This window comes from Erinaceus europaeus, chromosome 12 (genome assembly GCF_950295315.1).
Source record: "Erinaceus europaeus chromosome 12, mEriEur2.1, whole genome shotgun sequence".
Lineage (NCBI taxonomy): Eukaryota > Metazoa > Chordata > Mammalia > Eulipotyphla > Erinaceidae > Erinaceus > Erinaceus europaeus.
This window is the reverse complement of record NC_080173.1, coordinates 27,701,047-27,718,524: the sequence shown is the minus strand read 5'-3', so window position 1 is coordinate 27,718,524 and position 17,478 is coordinate 27,701,047. Positions and strand designations below refer to the sequence as shown.

Sequence of the window (17,478 nt, the reverse complement as noted above, 5' to 3'; positions counted from 1 at the left end):
GCCTTATCCATGCTGGACATAAACTCCAACTCTGTTCCTACATAAGTCCCTACATACAGCTACCAGTGAGATAAGTACCTTCCTGTGTGATTTCCTTCAGACATCAAAATTGCCTTGCCAGGTTGGCACCCTTAATACCATTTTAGCAGTGGTGGAAAATGGAAGCACAGAGAAGTTGAGTATCTTGGCCAATATCTTATTCCTGTTAACAGTCCAAAAGAGCTTCCAACTCAGACCTGCTTTTTCCTCAGCTGGTGGCTGTTAATGCATTCTCTGTTCTGCAGTTACTACTGCCTTTGGTACATTTTGTTTTGAAACATAGATGGGTTATTGGTGGTCATTAGAAAAGTGTTACATGAAGTTGGGGAAGTTCTCTCTGCCAAATTGAATATATATAAACAAAAACAGAAGTCACTTTCAGAATTGGGTAACTGTATGTAGCATGCTGTGTGCTCCAGTGAGAAATACTATAAAAAATGAAAAAATGAGATTAATGTTTCAGATTGTATAGTTCCTTAATTATGCTTTTAATTATTCATATAAAACATGTAAAATGACCCCTGACAGAGACATAAATGATTTAGGTAAAATAAAATATTTATAAGATGCTACTGAATCCCTGGGTAGATTGTAACAGATGCACTCAAAATGCTCTGCCTCCCTCCTTTGGACACAGAATGTTATGTATAGAATTTATAACAGGTTGAGAGTAATTAACAGTATTTAAGATACTCTGAGCTAATTTCTAGGCATTTGACTTTGGGAACTAACAATATATGATTGGTTCAATTTTTAGAACATAATATAGTCTTAACTTTTAAATTATGCTTAATATTTATCCTCTACAAGTATTGCATTGTATCTCAGGAATTACCATATGACAACTTCCTTTTCATTTTCTATACATTTTAATGGTTAAAAGTCATCAGGAGGGGAACAGTAATATTTCATAATGTGTACGAAATGTGTCCACATTTCATTTTGTGATAGTGTACTGGCACCCTTTCATTTATAGGTTGTATTATCTGCTTGGGTGCTGTGGAGCAAAGCTAAGTAGTTGCAGTATGTTCCACAAAACCTTAAATATTTGCTATCTGGCCCGTTACAGAAAAGTTTGCCCATTATAAAACATGACTAGCACACAGTAAAGATGGAACAATGCTGTGGCATATTTAATTAGCTTCAGAAATGATTGCTTTTACTACTTTTGAATCTTTGAATTCACTGTCCCACTAATTATACACTCACAGTATATTTTTTTTATATTGGAGGAAAACTGCCTTTTGAAGGCAATAAAGAAAAAAGGTTTGTATGAGTAGGGCTCCTTCACTTGTTTTTAATGTTTCCTTTATCTAAACCAGCACTGAAACTAATTGCACTATTTTAGAAACGGGTCATTAGTCTGGTCTCTTATCTTTTATGGAGACCTAGTTTTCATGCAGGATTTCACTCTGAAGCTCTAACTGGGATCTCTGTAGGAAAAGGAGACTGTGAGAATAGTAGCGCTTTCCTGTGACTTTTAAAAAACAAGGTTGGCCTTTGATCACAACCTGCTCAGTAAATTAGCTGTTGTCTTAGTCACATTTAATAATCGATGGATGAAATTATTTGAGAAAACAAACAATAAAGGCAAACATAACGCTTATAAGATAAGATGTGAAATAAAAGTTACTTAGTATATTTACATTCCTTTGGGGGGGGAAGAAATTTCTTTCACTACAACTCCACATCACATACTTTGTTCTTGGTTTTGCTCCCATATTTCATGGAAAGGAGGGGTTTATTTTTGACATGTAAGGTTTGACTTTGATTGAAGGTTTTTTTTTTTTTTTAAAGATTGATTCCCCACACACACACACACACCCAGGGCTATTGTTGGGGCTCAGTGCCTGAGCTACGAATCCACTGCTCCTGGAGGCTGTTTTTCCCCTTTTGTTGCTCTTGTTGTTTATCGTTGTCATTGTTATTATTTTTGTTGTTATTGCTATTGTTGGATAGGACAGAGAGAAATCGAGAGAAGAAGGGAAGACGGGGAGAGAAAGATAGATACCTGCAATCCTGCTTCACTGCCTGTGAAGGGACCCCTCTGCAGGTGGGGAGCAGGGAACTAGAACCACAATCCTTAATGCCAGTCCTTGCGCTTTGTGCCATGTGTGCTTAACCAGCTGTGCTACCACCTGGGCCCCATTTTTTTTTTAACCCCCTGTCTCCAGGGTTATCTCTGGGGCTTGATGCCTACACTATGAATCCGCCGCTCCTGAGGTTCTTCCCTCTCCCGCAATAAGACAGAGAGAAATAGAGAGGTGAGAAGACACCTGCAGACCTGCTTTACCACTTGCAAGACAAACCCCTGCAGGTGGGGAGTCTGGGGCTCGAACTGGGATCATTGAGCGGGTTCTTGCATTTCACACTACATGCTTAACCCACTGCACTACTGCCTGCTCTCCCCCCCCCCCCCACATACACACACACACACACACACACACACACAAATTGAGGTTTTCTGTGTTCTCTGAAATGGACTGGGGGATTTTTCTTATGGCTGGAATTTGAAGAAGCAGTAAAATAAGCATATTTATCTACAATAAGTTAAGCAACTTGATTATAATTTTATAGCACTTTCTTGAATGCATTGCCCAACTATCTTCCTGGTGTTAATGCCTTCAGATTGGAATGATCTTCAAATGTTGTTTCTTGAGATCCTGCCCAGGTTTCTGATCATAAAAGAATGTCTCATCTCTGACTTACATACATTTTTGCGTCTCATTCCAGATCTTGAATTTTGAGGTTGCCACAGAATCAGTCCTTTCAGCAGAAAAATCTCACTCTCTAGATAACTTGGATCGTCAACCAGATTTAGGAGACCCTGATTGAGAAAGACTTCTCTGTTATTATCTCCTTTTTTAAAAAAAATCTGTGAAATGGATAAAAAAATTCTAAGACCATTCTCAGGGAATTTTCATGATTTATAGTCTGGTATTTGAGAGTATTCTGCATCTAAAATGTGCTAATCTATTCAGACTGGTGTTTTGACTTATTTTTTTTTAACAGGTACACAAGGAAATAATTCATATACTGTGATCATGAACTTTATTAGAAGCAACAGAATAAGTTCTTCAAGTTTGGTTTTGAAATTCACTTTTTTTTCCTTCCTATCCACTTGCATTTTATACAGTTGCCATCCTTCTGAAAGATGACTATTTTGTCAGTGGTGCCGGCCTGCCTGGTAGATTCAAAGCTGAGAAGGTGGAATTTCACTGGGGCCATAGCAATGGTTCTTCTGGCTCTGAACACAGCATCAATGGCAGGCGATTTCCTGTGGAGGTAAGAGCAGCTGGAGATGCCAGAGGGGAGCTATACCATCTTGAGTGGGATGCTTTGTCTTTACAGTCGTTTTCTGAGTCACACATTTGTCTCTGGGACTATAGATAGCACAAGAGGTGGATAGCCAGTCTCAAAGTTCTCATCTTGATTTAAGTATAGAAACATATCTATACCTTTCTCGATCCCTCCTTTACTCCTCTTTCCTATTCTCTCTCCTCCTCTCTCCTCCCTTCCTTTCACCTCCCCCTTCTATTTCCCATTCTCCTTTCCTCCTTCCTGCCTTCCTTCTTTCTTATTGTCCCAAGGGTTATTTCTGGGGTTCAGTGTCTTCATGATGAGTAGCCAGTTTCCCTCTGTCTCATTTGTTTTTGATAGGGACGACAAATTGCGAGGAAATGGGGACAGGGAGAGAAGAAGAAAGACACTTTTGCAGCACTGTTGCACTGATCTTGAAACTTTCCCCTATAGGGGAGGGGTAACTCGTGATTTTCAACCATTTGTTTGGTTTGATGGAGTTTCTTTGCACTGAAGTTCTGCTTTCTTTTTCATTGATTTACTTATTTTATTTTTGTTGCCACCAGGGTTATTCCAAGTGCTCCATGCCAGCACTACAAATCTGCCACTTTCAGCAGCCTTTTATTCCTTTTTTTTTCTTTCTATCTTATTATTATTATTCAATAGGGCAGAGAGAAATTGAGGGAGGATGGGAAGATAGAGAGAGGGAAAGAAAGATAGATACTTGTACACCTGCTTCATCACTCATGAATCAGACCCCTTGCAGGTGGGGAATGGGAGCTCAAAACTGTCTTTGGCTTGGTACAATGTGCATTTACTGGGTGTACCACCGCCCAGCCCTTGAAGCCCTGCTTTCTTATGGTGACATTTTGGAGTCCACGGACTCCATTTGTATCCTTTAGGAAAAAGTTAGCTGTTGTGTGAAGAGAAAACTCAAAGCCTGCCCTCAGTAAGGAAGCTGTTTGAAAGTTTTTTTTTTTTTTTTAACTCCTGCCAGTTGCTAAGAAAGATGTTGTGCACATTTGGTAGTAGCCCTGTTAACTTTGTTGGAGTCAATGGTGATATTTGACTCTCTCATATCAATTTTTTCAAAAATCCATGCTGCTGGAAGCAAGAAAAGCCTGACTCCAATAGGTCATGTGTACCTTCTTAGATTGTCAAGAAAGAGCAGGTCTCCCAACTCCTGTATTAATTTGAGGTGGGGATGGCATGACCCTTTTTTCTTCTGGACTTATTTTTCTCTTTAATCATAATCAGGATGCAGATGTATTTTTGGTGGGGACAAACTTATTTGTTGGTTGTTTGCTTGTCTGGTAAGCTTTATAAATTTGTGGAAGAATAAGATGGGTGTGCATGTAAGCCTATGATAGACTCAAACTATGGATAGCTTGGGATCATTATCTTAATGGTAGTCTGTTCTAGTCAAAGGAGTCACACCACCAAGGAATATTTTCAACTCATTGTGTTTTATGCCTTCTATTAAATCATAACTACTTTGATAATCTGATGAATAATTGAGACCTCCTCTTAAAAGAGAATGCTTGCACATGTCTACCTGCAGATTGACATAACATTTATAAGACACAACCACAACTCCTCATTCTCATTCATGAACCCTGAGGCATCTGTTAAGCTTAGGTGAAAGATCCTTACAAAATGCTAGACCTTATGTATTGTTCTTTGTTCTTTGTTCACATATAGATATAATTGAATTTTTTAAAAGATTTATTTATTAACAAGAGAGAGAGAGAGAGAGAGGCAATACCAGAGAATCACTCTAGCACATATGACACTAAGGCTTGAACTTAGGACTTCATGCTTTGAAGTTCAAAGTTCTACTCACTGTACCACCCTTTGGGGTGGTAGATTTATTTTTTCCATCTGTGATTATTAAGGAAGCCAGTGAGAAAGTACCTCTTCATATTTTTCTTTAGTTAAGCTGACAAACTCTCAGTGACAAAGTTCTTCCTGTATTTAGATTTTTTTATTTGTGATACTTCTTGTCCTACTCACATAAATTATGTGTCACGTGAGTAGCGTTTCTACTTAATGGGCTCTCCTCTTCCCTTAAATTGAATGAATCATTTCTTAGAAGTCTTAACTTTGTTTGTACTTGGAAAACTTGATTCCTAGAATCAAAATGACATCATGTTTTTAAGCTTGGGATTTCCATTCTTTGCTTGCTGATTAGTTTTCACAGCTAGTACGAGTTGAGGGATAGTTTGTGACCATTTCATTTTTCACTGAAGCTAACTGGTGTTAGAATAGTTTTTCTATTTGTTCAGTTGATACTGTTCTGGATAAAAAAATTCCTTTGCATGAGAATTTGGCAAATGCCTTGAAAAAGAAGGCTAGGAAGTTGGAATTTCCTCATTTTATCATCTTACTTCCAGTGTCAACACTGGCCTGGTTCTCCTACTTGAGTCTTATGTGTGTGTGTGTGTGTGTGTGTGTGTGTGTGTGTGTGTACACATATATGTATATGTATATATATATTATAGTAAACTTTTTACTTCAAATGCATATTTTTATTTTTCCTTAAAGAGTTTCATTAAATTCAGAGGCTAATTAAAAATGGTAGTGACAATACCCATACGTATTGTTTGAATATATTACATTTAAATAATGTCAGATGGTAAGGCTGCCTGTAATAATTGGACTCTTCTTTGAAGCCCATCTGGTTCATAGCTTGTTTTCTATGTGGTAAATAAATAAAATTGTTTAGTGGATAAATGCGAAGAATCTGATTTTCAGAGATCAAATGGTAACTGGACCAAATTTAACTTTAAAATATGCATTGAAGAGTTTGATCAGTTTTGCCCAAAACATGTCTGTGATATTTTATGTTGGGCTGCTTTATTCGACCTCTTTAAAAATACCAGCTCTCCCTAAGATAGTATACTGATTGACTATCTCAGGCTTGGTTCATTTCCCCCCCCCCCCCTCATAACTGCATTGTTTCCCAAGAAAGTAAAATCAAATTAACAATCTGAATTTGTCACATATCAGCACTGGGGACACTATTTTTCTTGTATACAGTGTGTAAGATACCTCCTTGGTAGCACACAGCTTTGATTCTTCTTTTTCCCTATTCATTTGTTTATCTAATTATTTATTTGATAGGATAGACAGAAATTGAGAGGGGGAGGGGTGGAAGCCAGGGAGAAAGAAAGAGACACCTGCAGCACTGCTTCACTATTTATGAAGTGCATCCCTGCAGACAACAACTGGGATCGTGAACTCTGATCCTTGTGCATGGTAAGCTGCACTCAGTAGGGTATGTCACCACCTGGTTCCTTCAGTTTTGTTTCTAAACTAGAGAAAATGTTTCCTTCCAGTGTATATCAGACATTACCTGGGGTCATTTTGGCTTGTTAACCGTTATGGACAGTGTATGTTCCTAAACTCTAGAGTGTAGGCAGAGGGCAGGCATGCGGGGAAATACTCACTTCATAGGATGTGTAGCCCAGGATATCACTGTTGTGAGAGTGGAGTAGAGAGAACTATTTGGTGGCATTCAGGTTTCCTTTATCTGTGTAGTGTTTTTGTTTACCAGGGCACCGCTCAACTTTGGCCTCTTGTGGTGCAGGGGATTGAACTTTCTAGGCATGAAGTCTTGTGCTGTCTCTATCAAAACCTCCCCCCTCCCCCCATCATTTTAAATACATCTGAATGATGATCCTGAGAAGTTGTTCCATGCTCCTATGGTTTTTCAAGAGGAAATATTTGTTGCCTTACAGGTGACCACATTGCTGGTTTAGGTTCCCTTAGAAGGTCATGACCAGGGAGTCGGGTGGTAGTGCAGCGGGTTAAGCGCATGTGGCGCAAAGCACAAGGACCAGTGTAAGAATCCCGGTTTGAGCCCCCGGCTCCCCACCTGCAGGGGAGTCGCTTCACAAGTGGCGAAGCAGGTCTGCAGGTGTCTGTCTTTCACTCCCCATCTCTGTCTTCCCCATTTCTCTCCATTTCTCTCTGCCCTATCCAACAATGATGACATCAAGAACAACAATAATAACTGCAACAGTAAAACAGTAAGGGCAACAAAAAGGAAAATAAATAAATACTAAAAAAAAAAAGAAGGTCATGACCTTGGGTGTTTGAGCAGCTGCCTTTGTCCTCCAGTGCTGCAGGGTTTAAACATATGCCCCCACAAGAATCTGGATCTGCTCCCTGAGGGTAAATAACAAACCCCACTTTATAGGTTTCTATACTTCCCAGAAACTCTTTGAGGGAATCTATATCAACTTTGTACACATTCAGAAAGTAGGCTTCTCTGCCTTTCCCTGGCTGAAATCCTGGACTGTGTCTTAAAGTTTCTACACTTAAATGCATGCAGTCTAATAGAAAACTAAAAAAAAAAAAAAAAAAACTTTTCTAAATACATAACAAAGGCCCTTCAGTAGCCAGTACTTGTTTTCTCTTTTATCAGTGATTTCACTGTGTTTTTACAAAATCATAAGATTTCAGGTTTATAAACTCAAAACCATACCTGGTGTGTGTAAATCACCATAGCCTTAGCCAGAATTCAGCACCCCTCCCCCCATACACCCAAAATCCAAAAGACAGCTGCAGCCAGCACTCTTTACAGCTCAGTTACAGTTAAAGAAGCCACTGAGTCAGATTACAATGTCATGCCAAGAGAACTAGGCCCAATTTGGATCCTCAGATGCCCTCACCTCCTACTGTTCAACTTTATTCCTTCCCTAAAGTGGAAGGAAAGAGGGCTCTAAACCCCAGTTCCACTGGGACCCAGAACTTTTGTGACAGGGAACCTTTGTTTTTGTGTTTGCACCATCACTGAGAAAGAAGAGATACTAGAGAACAGCTGGGGATGTCAGGCACTGTTTTGTTTATCTGAAAGGGAAGAAGAAAAATGAGGGACAACTATGAGAAGATTTCACTCATAGTGGAATATAGAAGATTGAAACATGAACTTCAAACACACACACACACACACACACAGAGAGAGAGAGAGAGAGAGAGAGAGAGAATCTATAACTGTGATCTTGGGGGAACAACTATGGTGGTTAGCCACAGTGTGGAGGAGCACAGAACTTCTGTAGTGGGAGTGGTGTGGAATTATACCCCTGTTATCCTATAATCTTGTAATCACTATTAAATCTCTAACAATGAAATTGAAAAAAATAGATTAATGAAGAAAAAAGAGGAAGAAATAAAGGGAGGGGGACAGAGAGACAACTGTAATATTATTCCACCACTCATAAAGCTTCCCCCCTTGTAGGTGAAGACTGGGGATTTGAGCCAGGTCATTTCACATGAAAATATGTGTGCTTTACTGGGTGCATCACCACCTAGTCCCCTAATTGTAAATCTTTGGTTAGTTATGTTAAATGTGAGTAATTTTTAAGTGGAAGGAAGGGAAAAAAGAAAGTCAAACAATTTTATGACTTCTGTTTTATAAGCACTGTTTTATGAAGGTGAACTAGAAAGATGTGGTCCCCACCTTACTGTTACTCACTCTAATGGTGACAGAAATTGAACAAGTAATTATAAAAATTGCTGTGTGATTTCAGTCTTGATGTGGTCTTTTATCTGTTGTTGTTTTTTAATGTTGTATTATGCAGTGATCCCAGGATCCTATTCATGTGCAATACAGCTGAGCTTCCTGAGACTCAAAGATGGAGAAGAGGAGGGAGAGAGGGAAGGAAACCAAAACATACTAAACTATCTTTGGAGTTCCCTTGGGAGTAACCTTAGTGTTCCCACATGGTGCCAGTGATCAAATCCAGGGCTCATGCATGGTAAAAATATACTGTCTACTTGCTGAGCCAACTCCCAGGTCTCAACATTACCTCTTAAGGACAGAAATATTTTCCTTCCTTCCTTCCTTCCTTCCTTCCTTCCTTCCTTCCTTCCTTCCTCCCTCCCTCCCCCTTTTTTTTTTTTTTTTGTCTCCAGGGTGGGTTATCACTTGGGCTCTGTGCCCGCACTACGAATCCACTGCTCCTGGAGGACATTTTTCCCATTTTGTTGCCCTTGTTGTTATTGTTGCCATTGATGATGTTGTTGTTGTTGGATAGGACAGAGAAATCAAGAGAGAGGCTAATCCCCTACAGGTGGGGAGTCAGGGGCTCGAACCGGGATCCTTACTCCAGCCCTTGCACTTCACACCATGTGCACTTAACCCACTGCACTACTGCTCGACCTCCGAAACATTTTTCTTTAAAAATATTTGGGGGGCCAGGCATTGGCATACCAGATTAATCGCACATAGTACAAAGGTGCAAGGACCAGGCGGGGGTCAATTCACAAGTGGTGAAGCAGGTCTGCAGGTGTCTTTCTCTCCCCTTCTCTATCATCATCTCCTCTCTGTTTTTCTCTATCCTATCCAGTGGGGGGGAAAATGACTGCCAGGAGTAGTGGATTCAAAATGCAGACACTGAGTCCCAGCAAAAAAAAAAAAAAATTCACATGGATTTACAATATTACAAGGTTTTAGGTGTATACTTTCACAACTATATGTGTGTGTATAACTCCCCACACCCACCACCCAAGTTCTAGTGCTAGTGTATCTAAGAGACTCACCTTCCACCTTCCCCCATCCATTGTCTTTATTTTATTGAAAGTATATTTGCTTTAGATATTTATGTTGCTGCTAGAGCAAAGGGGAAAGTATTTTTATTTATTTATTTTATTTTATGTTATTTTAATATTTATTTTACTTATTCCCTTTTGTTGCCCTTGTTGTTTTATTGTTGTAGTTATTATCGTTGTTGGATAGGACAGAGAGAAATGGAGAGAGGAGGGGAAGACAGAGAGGAGGAGAGAAAGATAGACACCTGCAGACCTGCTTCACCGCCTGTGAAGCGACTCCCCTGCAGGTGGGGAGCCAGGGTTTGAACTGGGATCCTTATGCCGGTCCTTGTGCTTTGCGCCACCTGCGCTTAACCCGCTGCGCTACAGCCCGACTCCCTATTTATTTATTTTAAAAGGGAGACATTAACAAAACCGTAGGATAGGAGGGGTACAACTCCACACAGTTCCCACCACCCAATCTCCATATCCCACCCCCTCCCCTGATAGCTTTCCCATTCTTTATCCCTCTGGGAGTATGGACCCAAGGTCATTGTAGGTTGCAGAAGGTGGAAGGACTGCCTTCTGTAATTGCTTCCCTGCCGAACATGGGTGTTGACTGGTCGGTCCATGCCCCCAATCTGTCTCTCTCTGGGGAAAGTATTTTGTTAGGAGCTGGAAGACATGAGTTGGAGGCTGCTGTAAGAGTAGGGGTATGCAAAGACCCTAAGACAGGTTATACTTGCTGACTATAAGAAATAAGGAGAGGGAGTTGGGCAGCGGGTTAAGCACAGGTGGCGCAAAGCACAAGGACAGGCGTAAGGATCCTGTTTTGAGCACCTGGCTCCCCACCTTTAGTGGAGTTGCTTCACAAGTGGTGAAGCAAGTCTTCAGGTGTCTGTCTTTATCTCCCTCTCTCTGTCTTCCCCTCTTCTCTCCATTTCTCTCTGTCCTATCCAACAATGATGACATCAATAACAATAATAACTACAATAATAAAACAACAAGGGCAACTAAAAGGGAATAAATAAATTAATATAAATAAGGAGAGATTGGTGGCAGGTGTGGTAAACAGAATAAGTGATTCTCCCCAAAATGTCTACTCACCAATCCCAGAAACTTGTGAGTATGTTACTTCACCTGGTAAAAGGGACCTTAAACAGGTAATTACATATCCTTAAAGCCAGAATGTTTGGAATGTTCCAGTGATTAAAACAGTGGTGACAGGGGGCTGGGCGGTAGCACAGTGGGTTAGGCGCAGGTGGCACAAAGCACAAGGAAGGGCGTAAGGATCCTGGTTCGAGCCTCAGCTCCCCACCTGCAAGGAGGTCGCTTCACAAGCAGTGAAGCAGGTCCGCAGGTGTCTATCTTTCTCTCCCCCTCTCTGTCTTCCCCTCCTCTCTCCATTTCTCTCTGTCCTACCCAACAACAACAGCTATGACAACAATAACTACAACATGTGCAATAACAAGGGCAACAAACACAGGGGAAAAAAAACAGTGGTGACAGTCTTTTATTTAACTTCTTCCTTACTACTAGTCTTTGCATTTTTTTTTTGTCCAACCATGACTATCTACTTAATCTTCCAGTTGTTTTCCCTACCCCACATCTTACCCTGTTCTGTGATTGCAAACCCAAATAAAAGCTCATGTAGCACTCGTAGGAATTGAGGCTCCACTAATAACTGAAGTTGGAGATAATGCAAAGAGGAATTGCCAGATAAAACCTCTGAGAGGTCCATCCAAGCGGAGGTCCGCTGCATCCTTGTTGCCAGAGGTAATTAAAATCTTATTCATTTCAGTAAGAGGTCGCAGGAGCTATTGATTCAGACTTATTGGTGCTTTCTGAGTTGAAGTCTTTTAAGAGGCTTAAATGATCCAAATTGATTGTGTGTGGCCTTCCCAGTGTTACTCACAGCTGGTTCATTTCAGTTCTGTTTAGAGCATCTTAGCAAATGAATAAAAGGAAAGAAATTCTTTCATAATACATATCATGTGCACATATTACCATATGGTACAGGTCTGTCATCCCTTAGCTGAACCCCTTGAGGCCAAATGTTTTTAGAATTCAGGATTTTTTTTTTTTTTTGGAAAGGTATCAGGGCACATATGCCTTATCTCTATTATTGAAGCTTTGTAGTAGGGCCAAGGACTATAGCCTGGGAATACATTAATATTCTGAAGCAGACAGATGAATATTTACCCTAAATAGGAAATTTCAGATTCTGAATAGCTTCATATCTCATCATCTGGTCTCACCACCAGAATAGTTTGCACTCAAATCACAAATGACAACAAGAGTAAAACACCTTTTGTCTTGGAAGTTCTTGAGATTTCATGATCCCTGATAAGGGCTATATAGACTTGTTGCTTTAATGACTGGATTCAGGGGCTTAGAAATAGCTCACCCTGTAAAGGGTGCATCTTACCATGCCCAGAGCCCCCCAGCTTGGGCTTCTGCACCATGTGGGAACACCACTAAGGGAAGCTACATAGATGGGGAAGCAGTGTTGTGGTGTCTTCCCTCCCACCCTGCTATCTGACTATATCTCTTAAAAAATGAAACAAATTGATGGGGAAGCATGTATGTGCACGGTCCCCAAGCTACAATAAATAAGTAAATCAACCCAAGTTTATAATGTGACACTGCTTGGTAATGTTCTAAAGAATGTGGGTTAGTTACAGCCTGGTCACAAGTACTTTGAACTTTTTGTCTACCTTAGAGCTGACTGTCATGACACTGTGTTACAATTTCGTCAAAAGTTATGATGTGTTCAAGAAGTAGGAAGTTGGTAATTTGAGGCTGACGATTTAGATTTACTCCCATCTTTACATAATGGTCTCCAGCATTCTGTCTGCAGTACATTAACCTTGACTAGCTTCTTTATTCCCTCCCCTTTGCCCTTTGCCTGCCCTTTGCCTGCCCTTTGCCTGCCCTTTGCCTGCCCTTTGCCAGCCTGCCTGCCTGCCTGCCTGGAGTTTGATTACTTTGTTCGTCTATCATTTTGTGAAATGGATTGTGGTTCATTCAGCGCTTCTGTTATATCTGGCTAGATGTTTGCCTTGTATTGGAACCATAGGTTGTGCTTGGTGACCTGATCTGCCTGCCTTCAAGAGAAGGCAGCTCATGCTCTGCCACACTCAATGACTTGCACAATGTCACCCTCCCTTTTCTCAGGTCAGCATGCACATGAGCATTCTCAGGCACTGCATAATTTGGGTGTGGATTAGTCCCTCCAGAGACAGAGATCCCACATTTGCTCTCTGGCTTCAGTAGCCTGATATTCTAGAGTGTGGAGTAGGCTTGACTAACACTCTCTGTGTCCCTCTTTTCTACAGGACATGCCACTTTTAGATTTTTTTTTTTTAATATACATTGTGTATTAAAAGCTTTAAAGTGGTTAGGGAGATAGCACAGCAATTTACACAACTGACTTTCCTCCCTGTTTCCAACTTCAATCCACTGCATCACCATAAGCCAAAGATGAATGAATGAATGAATGAATGTTCACTGAAAGTAAATAGAAGTTCTGAAATGTGTTTCACTGAAGAATCAATTCACCCTTTTTAATTGACTTTTTTTTTTTCTCCAAAAGTGTATGATCAACATCCTTCTCCTTTCGGTGTGCAAGTTAGCAATATTATTTGTTTAGAAATGAGGTTTACCATGTTCTTCTTTTGTTCATATTCCTTGTAAGCAAAGGGATCCAATCAAGTAAATATTCTTACAGGTTACCAGTACAAATTTAGATTTCAATAATCTTGAAAACTATAAAATTATTTGACTGTGCACAAAACAGTTGTTAGGTGTCTTTAGAATCTTGAGCCTGTCTTGCTTTGCCACTAAAGAGAATTGTCTTTAAAGAGAGATTGAGATTATTTTCACTGGAAAAGTATCTTTTGCAGTATCATGCTTTTTCCTTTGCCCTGGCTTGTACTTTACTAAAATTCCAAGAATTGCTGCAGGTTCTTGGAAACATAGCTTTCTTCACAGAGTCCTTTGGTAGTAGAGCTCAAGTCATTGCCTGTTTTCATTGTCCTGCTCCCTTGAGACTGTTGCCTTGTTGTCTTGTGTTTGCTATTCTGTGGTCTAGTCTGCCCTATTTTTCTCTGCAGTGACTTCTATCAAATGGCAAGGAAATTCACTGAAATTTAATTAATGACTTTACTGAAATAAAGACCCTACTTTGGGGCAGAAAGTTTTATCCTTTACGGTGAAATATTTAATCTCCACCTGGCTAATCTTTTAGCTTGTATTTCCTGTGCTAATTAAGAGGAATTTTTGAGGAAGTCCCAGTACTTAAGGTATGCACAGTGAAAAAGCTAATGTCTGGTATAAAGCTAGAGAGCAGGTTTTGGGAGATACAGGTCCCTGGTGTGGTAAATCTCTGTGATGTCTGACAGACCTCATCACACACAGTTATCCTTAAGACATGAACTTGGCTCAGGGCTGTTTGATGGTGTGTCACTGACATGTGGCAGCTGGCAACTGATTGAATTGTACTGAGAATTGCAGACAAGCAGATGACACTGTCTGTAAAGAAAACTAGGCTAAATCAAAAATATTCTCAATGAAGAGATTTGGTGACCTAGATCATCAGAGATGGCTGTGATGGTGTTAGAGGTGCTGGTGCTTAACACTTACCATAATGATACCAGGCACCATTTACTAAGCATTGCCAGTGTTAAGAATGTTCTAGATGTCAGCTCATCTAGTTTCCTCACCAACCATATAGAAGTGCTCTTTTTATCATTTATTGCCACCAGGATTATCATTAGAGTTTAGTTCCTTCAGTGACTATCACTCCCGGTGACCATTTCTTCTTTCTTTCGTTTCTCTCTCTCTCTCTCTCTCCTTCTCTCTCTCTCTCCCCTCTACCTCCTGACAGGACAGAGAGAAACTGAGGGGTGGTAGAGGAGAAAGCCAGAGAGACACCTGCAGTACAGCTTTATCACTCATGTAGCTTACCCCCTGCAGGGAGATTGCAGGGGCTTGAACCCTAGTGGTTGGGCATGTGCACTCAATCAACTGTCCCACCACCCAGCTCCTGGTAGAAGTGCTCTTAGCATTCTCATCTGAAAAGTGGAAGAACTGAACTTTGGGGACAGTAAATGATTTGTCGAGGCTAACTACCAGTATACCAGAAAACAAAAATTCACTGTGACCAAAAATCTCACCCAGCTTTATATATATTTGAACAAGCCATTTTGTTTTCCTCTTGTTATCACTTGAGGCTATTTTTAAAATCACAAATGTAGGAGAACTGATTTTGCTAAAAGTTTGATTGCTGTTGTCTAACAGAAAAGGGGGTGGTGGTGGTGATCAAAAGGCTTCAATTGCTCAGAGATGCCTGCAGCATACTGAAACATACAGGGGGTAGAGAAGGGAACTCACAATATTACCAAATTTTTGTCTCACTACTGCTGTAGAGACCATGACATGTTTTATCTGGAGTGACACCTACAGTCTATTTTTGTTTGTTTTTGTTGTTGATCACATAGAGTAACACTGTCTGATAGAAATATGTGACCCATTCATTATTTAAAATTTCCTTTTACCACATTGAAAGTGAAAAAAAAAAACCAAATAATATTGTCTGATTTATTTTAAATTTGTTGCTTGTGTTATACAATAATAGTAGTTGATTTAAAACCAAATTGGAAGCTAAATTGGTTTTAATTGCCTATGATGTTTTTTACCCTAATGATAAAACATTGCTGTTTTACATTCTCTGTGTGTGTTTTATTTGAAATACAGAATATATTTTACATTTGCCATTTGCCTCGATTCAATCTGGCCACACTTCATATGCTCATTAACTACCTGCTACCATACCTGTAACATGTAGTCTTGTGGGTTCCAGATCACAGTCATGGAAGTTAGATAATAACTAACATATATTTTTAGACTAAAATTTTATGTTGAATCAGTAGTAATTTTTTCTTCCAACAGAAAAATACAGCACATTGTTCTATTTTGTATTAGGACCTGACTGGGTTGTTGAGCCCACTTCATTCACCAGGAGGTGGTTTAAGATTTTTGGTCTTTTTCTTACTTTCTTTCTTTCTTACTTTTTTTTTTTTTTTGTTCTATAATTTTATGATTTCTCCTCTTTATTCACTACAGCATTTTTTTTCCTGAAGCTTTATGCACTATTCTTCTCAGAATCAATTTCCCAGTTGAGGAACTCAAATAAAGCTGGCCAGGGAGACCTTTGTTCACTGAAGTTAGAGACCTCACTGACCGATTGGGTGTATTGTACATTCAGGTCAAGAGGATTTATAGGCATATGGCTTAGAAAGCTCCCTACCCACCCTCCTCACACTATTTATTTTTTGTCCTGTCAAATTTGAGGAGGAAGGTTTCAAGCCATCTTAAATCTAAAGCCTTTAGCAAGTCCTTTAGTACCACCGTCACTCAGAAAGGACAGTCAAGAAGATTTATAAGGAATAGAAAGAAGTCAAGATTGAAAGAAAGTCTATTTCTCTCTCCCCTTTAAGTCTCCAGCATAGAATTGAATGGTATTCCCCTTTCAGGGAACAAGGAAGGAATTCTGAATGTTGACCTCTCTGGATTGCATAGCCTGACATTTTTGCTCTTAGATACTGCTCTTGAGACATATTCTGTGATCTGTGGAGACCAGCCGGACAAATTCACCAAACCCCAATTTTATTTAAAAATATAAATTTTGGCTCTTGAATGTTTGAGGATGTCTTAGAAGATAGGGAGGGCTTTAAAACTCAAACTGGTACATGCAAGATATTTCAGTTCATCGTAAGGTAGCTTCTAAGTCCCAGTTCATACAATACAGATATAGCTTTGATTTCTGAATATGCCTATTAAATCTTTACTGTGTTTGTTTATAAGGTGTAGTATTTCAGGGAGTCTTCTTAGCTTAAGTCTCAGTGTTTGCCATTCTCTGATCAAGAATAGTTTGTAAGAAACCTCACCCCATCATCCCCCCTCCTTTTACACATACAGACATACACTCATTTATAGTTAGCATTTACTTATTAGTAATATGAGTGTTGGCTAAAATAGGCAGAACCCTTAGAGCCATTTTCATGGACTGCAGAGTGCTCTTGCCTCAGTGGGCAAGGGGTTTTTATTTCTGTATGTACTGAGGTCCTGAGGTAGACTCCTGCCCTGTTTGTCTGTGCAGGCAAGTGATAGGACATGCAGTCAACTAAATATTTGAGGTCCTGATGAAACTTAAGTTTTGTAAGCTATGGGACATTTTTTAACTTTAGGCAAGATGGAAAGCCCTTGGGATAGCCTCGGCAAAGGAGTGTTTTATTCTGTTTATGTTTTAGAATGATACTTTAGGCTCCCTGAACACCTGTGCATGCTGAAATTAGAAAATGTTCAAATATGAATATTGTGGCTTGTGCCAGGATAGATATAGTAGGAAGAGGTTGCATTCAGATTGGTGTGAAGGGAGAACATGCTAACTGGGGAAGATAGTGAACTAATTCAAAGATCTTCCCTTGTTCTTTAAAACATTGCTTAATCTCAGTCTCATTCCACCTAACCCCTGTCCTCCCCCCACCTAGTTTTCTCAGACTTCTTTCTTTAGTCTAGAGTGTTCTTCACTGATTTTCCCTT

General features: G+C 39.9%; 1 protein-coding gene across 2 annotated transcripts in view; it reads left to right on the top strand.

Annotated features, from left to right (window-relative positions):
• Positions 1-17,478, top strand: part of PTPRG (protein tyrosine phosphatase receptor type G) — an 869,661-nt gene that overhangs the window by 527,130 nt on the left and 325,053 nt on the right. For both annotated transcript variants that reach the window (XM_007529163.3, XM_007529164.3), the window contains exon 4: positions 3,176-3,324. In XM_007529163.3, coding sequence (XP_007529225.1) covers positions 3,176-3,324 — 149 coding nt within the window. The remainder of the gene's footprint in view (positions 1-3,175; positions 3,325-17,478) is intronic.